Here is a 5,770-nt window from a genome sequence, read left to right as displayed (position 1 = left end):
TGAAAAAAAAACAAGGTTCATAAGGGATATGCTAGGTGCACCCAGCAATTTATTGAAAGGGCCATTTTGCCCTTCATTTAAAAACTTAAAAAGTTTTTTTTCCCTCTTTCGGAAGCGTTCTCTCTTCTTCATTTCTCTCTTCCGGGAAAGCTTCCTAATTTCTTAACTTCTCTCTTCCACGACGAGCTCGGTGGTGGTGGTCTTCTTCTCCACGAGCCTTCTCCTCCAGCCCTTGGACCCATTTGCATTCGAGGTAGGTGGCCGTAACCTTGCTTTGGTTTTGTTATGCACTATATTTGTGGCATTTAGGGTAGGTTAGTGGAACCTTAGGTTAGTGGAACCTTAGGGTAGAAGACGCCGGAAAAAATGGCGAAAGCTTGGTGACGGTGGCGCCTTCCGGAAGACCCATTTGGGGTTCTTCCGGAACTTCCGGAAGAACGTGTTCTGAAAGATTTCTGGAAGAAGGGTTCTTCCGGAAGTACTGGCCTTCCGGAAAGCTTCCGGAACACCTCTTCCGGAAAGTTTCCGGAAGAAGTGGTTCTTTCGGAAACCACTTCTTCCGGAAAATTTCCGGAAGAAGGGTTCTTTCGGATGACCTTTCAGTGATTCCGGAAGCACTTTCCGGAAGACCCCTTCTTCTGGAAAGTTTCTGGAAGAACTACTTCTTTCGGAAGTTATTTTTTTAAAAAAATATTATTTTTTTTAAAAAAAAAAGGTTAGTGTATTTTATTTATAAATAAATTTGGTTATTTTTGTTAATTGGTTTTGTTTATTTTTTATATCATTTTAGTTGAGTATTTTAGTAATTATTTAATTTTAAATTAGTTATGTATTTTTTTATAAATGAAGTAGTTTTTACTTTTATAAATAAAGTTGTGTGTGATTTGGAAAAAAATTTTAAATACTAATTATTTTTTATATATGATATAAATTAAGTTGTGTATGTTTTTTTTCCCACAACTTAATTTTTTTAAATACTAATTATATATTTTGAACTTAGTTGTGTTTTTTTTTTGTCTATAAATAAACTTTTTTATTTTATTATAAATAAATTTTTTTATTTTATTATAAATGAAGTTGTTTATTTTTTTTTAAATTAAGTTGTGGATGTTTAATAATTAATTATTTGTACATTAGTTGTGGTTTTTTATAAATGAAGTTTTTTTTTTAAATTAAGTTGTGGATGTTTAGTAATTAATTATTTTTATATTAGTTGTGTTTTTTTTTATAAATGAAGTTGTTTTTTTTTTTAATTTAAGTTGTGGATGTTTACTAAATAATTTAGTTGAGTTTTTTTTTATAAATGAAGTTTTTTAAATTTTTTTTAAATTAAGTTGTGGATGTTTACTAATTAATTTTTTTTACATTAGTTGTGTTTTTTTGTATAAATGAGGTTGTGTATGCTATTAATTTAATTATCTTTTTGAAATTATGTTGTGTATGTTTTAATATAATTTGATTTAAATTAGTCTTATTTATTTATAAATAAAGTTGTTTTATTTTTATAAAGAAAGTTGTGTATATTTTGACCGAAAAAAATACGTGTTCGACATGATTTGCAGATCATGGCTATAACACAAGGTTTAGGTCGTGTCATAGGTAGACTTGTAGGCAGAGATAGACATGATGACCATGATGCAGCTGATGTTCCCGAGAGGCGTAGGCCTATTGCCTCAGCCCGTAGGCAACGGATTCATCAGATGACTGCGGATGCACGTGATATGGCTGAGGACGTTGCTGACATGACTGACGATGTCCCTGATCTGGCTGCGGAGGCACCTGAGATGCGTGCGGACGTACAGGGTGGTGATGGTGCTGAGGGGTCAGATGCTGATGATGCTGCTGAGGGATTCCCTGGTGGGCCACGTGACCCTTCAGTGCTGGCATCATTTGCGGACCATGTTGCACATGCTATTTGGAGTGGACAGGTATTTTAATTTGTTAATTATTTATCATTGTTGATTTATTTGTTTGTCGTTAATTTTTTTTAATAATTGTATAATTTGTACTTCAAATCAAGAACGTCCTGATTTGAAGTTGGTGTCACATGGGAGGAAGGTGACACTGATTGGGAGGCCAGTGCCTGAGATTGAAGGCCTGGTTGCTGCCACAGGATTAAGTCCACTGATCGATTGTTCAGTTATTACTGGCGATCCTTGACTGATATCCGCATTCGTGAAGAGGTGGCACGGTGAGACCAGCACCTTCCACCTTCCGGTAGGAGAGTTGACAATCACATTGGATGATGTGTCGTCACTCCTTCATTTGCCCATCACTGGCGCATTGCACAGTTTTCATGCTCTTTCTATGGAAGAGGCCAGATTTTTGCTGACAGGTTTGTTTGAGGTGTCTGCCGAGGAGGCTAGAGCCGAGGAGGCTAGAGCCGAGGAGGCTAGAGCCGAGACAGCACTAACACGTAGGGCATATGTACGACTAGGATGGGTTCGAGACATTTATGAGACGAGATGTCAGGTCCGGCAATGGATTGTAGCAGCTCATGCTTATCTGCTGCAACTGGTCGGTTGCACTCTTTTTGCTAATAAGAGTGCAACATACGTGCATCTGGTTCACCTTGACGCTTTTCGGGACCTCGCTCAGAGTGGTGGTTATGCTTGGGGAGTTGCGGCGCTGGTTCATATGTATGACCAGTTAGATGAGGCTTCTAGGACCACCACACGACAGCTTGTGGGGTACTTGACGCTATTATAGGTAAATTTTGTGTTTTTTAATATGTTACGTTCGATTATGGTTTAAACATGTTTTTATGTTATGTTAACCTCATTTATTGTGTAGTGTTGGATCTATGAGCACTTCCCTACTGTGCACCAGTGCGTGATAGATGATACATACCAGGAGACGTCCCCACGTGCTTCCCGGTGGTTGACGTCGAAGACGCACATGAACGGAATCACTGGAGCACCTTACAGGGAACGTTGTGATGCTTTGACCGTCACAGATGTGTCCTGGTTGCCGTACACGGAGCATCGGGGGGTCAGGGCCTTTGAGGTGATTTCATCATTCCAGGGTCAGCTAAGATGGGGTCCTATGGTGGTCACAGCTCTACCAGAGAGGGTGGTACGGCAGTTTGGTTACATCTAGAGCATCCCTCCGCCGCCTGCTAGTGCTCGATTGTCACACAATGATATAGATGACAGGTGGATGCATTTTGCGAAGCACGTACTACCTGAGGATCAGCTTTGTCTAGTGCCTGGGCAGGTATCTGCGGATTACATGGAGTGGTTTTTCCGCATATCTTACCCATTCATGATACCGACCCAGGCAGATGACCAGTCGAGAGATGCACCAGCTGCAGACCCTGAGGACTACATACAGCCGCCCAACCCCCAGGTTCCAGTGGCATTTGACCCCCCTCCACATGTGGTAAGATTTTTTGCGCGTTTAATGTTTGATGAGTTGTTATTTATTTTAAATTTTATAATAAATGTTTTTAATGACTGTGACAGGATGATTACGACGGATATGAGGCGATTGCACAAAGGTTGGAGCGTGTGCTCAACCTTAGGATGGTCACTGCAGGCACAGAGTTATATGAGATTATGCAGGACTGCCTGACAATCACCAGAGGGGGAGCCAGTGCTGATGGAAGTGTCAGGGCTCGTCAGAGACGCCGCACGGACCATTGATTATTGTATTTATTTTTTGTCTTGTAGTTGACATGAATATTTGTAATTATTATAGTTTTTGTTTAATGTAGTTGACTTGTTTTGCACAATTTATTATTTTATGATATTAACTGACGTATGGATTCTGATTCAGATCGTGGTCCTTAAGCGAAATTTTCAAGTGTTTTAAATTTATTTTTAAAAAAAGTGAACCTAAAATCATGAGTTTTGTTCATAAGAATTACATTAAAAATAAATGTTTTTCAAATCATTCATAATTCATAATTCATAATTATGTGTTAGTAAGATATTTAAAGTAATTATCATATATAATAAATTATGATTCGATCATAATTTACACTATTAATATATTTTTTTATATAAAAAATAATAAGGTCGTACCAAAAACAAAATATTAAAAAAAATAATGCATGACAATGAAATCGCCATATAAGATACTACAAAGATCACTTTAAAAAAAATTCATGTTCAAGTACCCATGTTTGGGATTTTTTTTCCGTGGGTGTGCCAGTGTCGTGAGACAATGGAGGGTGTCTATTTCTCATGTTTGGACGTCAAAGAACCCAAAAAAATTATTCTCGTTCCCCGGTTCCGTCAAATAACACGTAAAAACAAAGCCAGAAAATCCAAAAAAATAGGAATCCGACCCTTTTTCATGTTCAACTACCCATGTTTGGGATTTTTTTCCGTGGGTGTGTTAGTGCCGTGAGACAATGGAGGGCGACCATTTCTTATGTTTGGACATCAAAGAACCCAAAAATATTATTCCCACTCCCCGGTTCCATCAAATAACACGTAAAAACAAAGCCAGAAAATCCAAAAAAATAGGAATCCGACCCTTTTTCATGTTCAAGTACCCATGTTTGGGATTTTTTTCCGTGGGTGTGCCAGTGTCGTGAGGTAATGGAGGGTGACCATTTGTCATGTTTGGACGTCAAAGAACCCAAAAAAATTATTCCCACCCCCAGTTCCGTCAAATAACACGTAAAAACAAAGCCAGAAAATCCAAAAAAATAGGAATCCGACCCTTTTTCATGTTCAACTACCCATGTTTGGGATTTTTTTCCGTGGGTGTGCCACTGCCGTGAGACAATGGAGGGCATCCATTTATCATGTTTGGATGTCAAAGAACCCAAAAAAATTATTCCCGCTCCCCGGTTCTGTCAAATAACACGTAAAAACAAAGCCATAAAATCCAAAAAAATAGGAATTCGACCCTTTTTCATGTTCAAGTGCCCATGTTTGGGATTTTTTTCCGTGGGTGTGCCACTGCTGTGAGACAATGGAGGGTGGCCATTTCTCATGTTTGGACGTCAAAGAACCCAAAAAAATTATTCCCGTTCCCCGGTTCCGTCAAATAACATGTAAAAACAAAGCCAGAAAATCCAAAAAAGTAGGAATCCGACCCTTCTAACAATTAATTTTTTGGACCATTGAAACAACACATTCAACTTTATTATAGGAATTAAGCACGCCGTAAACAGATAAAGGTTACATCAACAAAAAAGCAAAAAATAAACATCGCATTCAGTTGTTTAGCGATGTCTCAGTGACCTCGTCTTCGATTTTCACAATATATTTAGTAAAGATAACTAAAATTTCTATTGGTCCATATTTTTTCCAGTAGTTAGATTGTACTAACACCTTCAGCAGTTCTTCGTTGGTCCTCAGCTCATTTATTTCATATTTTATAAGCGTATCTGAATACTCAAAGCGACCTGGTTGGCGGAAAAACAATCGTCTTACCGTTTGTGATTCGTGAATTCCAAGAGGGGGAATCCCTTTAGGTACAACTTGCTTTATTAAATTCTTCAGTTCATCGATGGTACATGCTGAAGGAATTTGAAATTTCTTAAGATTTTTTCCTGTGAACGCGCATCCAACAAATTTATTTTGCGGTGGCATGTTCCATTTCCCGTTGCAATACATGATCACGTCATGAGTACGGGGCATAGTGCGTTCAAATTTATTATTCCATCTGGTGTTCTTCCAATGGTGCATAATAACTCAATCGGACCAACACAAGAAAATTGATCATTACACATTAACATTGTGTTGACATCGTCATCATTTATCAATTTCATACACTGAAAGCGAATTTGGTTACCTGTATCGGTGAATGGCTT

The 5,770-nt window shown here is 38.2% G+C and overlaps 1 protein-coding gene across 1 annotated transcript; it reads left to right on the top strand.

Annotated features, from left to right (window-relative positions):
• The first annotated feature begins 1,565 nt into the window (after window positions 1-1,565).
• LOC114411069 (protein MAIN-LIKE 1-like) lies at window positions 1,566-3,099 on the top strand. Its single transcript, XM_028374835.1, has 3 exons — window positions 1,566-1,928; window positions 2,182-2,685; window positions 2,794-3,099. The coding sequence occupies exons 1-3, from the start codon at window positions 1,566-1,568 to the stop codon at window positions 3,097-3,099; spliced, it is 1,173 nt and encodes a 390-aa protein (XP_028230636.1).
• The last annotated feature ends 2,671 nt before the right edge of the window (window positions 3,100-5,770 follow it).

Source organism: Glycine soja, chromosome 5 (genome assembly GCF_004193775.1).
Source record: "Glycine soja cultivar W05 chromosome 5, ASM419377v2, whole genome shotgun sequence".
In the NCBI taxonomy this organism is placed as follows: domain Eukaryota; kingdom Viridiplantae; phylum Streptophyta; class Magnoliopsida; order Fabales; family Fabaceae; genus Glycine; species Glycine soja.
Note: the sequence above shows the minus strand (reverse complement) of the source record. Positions and strands in the feature narration are given on the sequence as shown.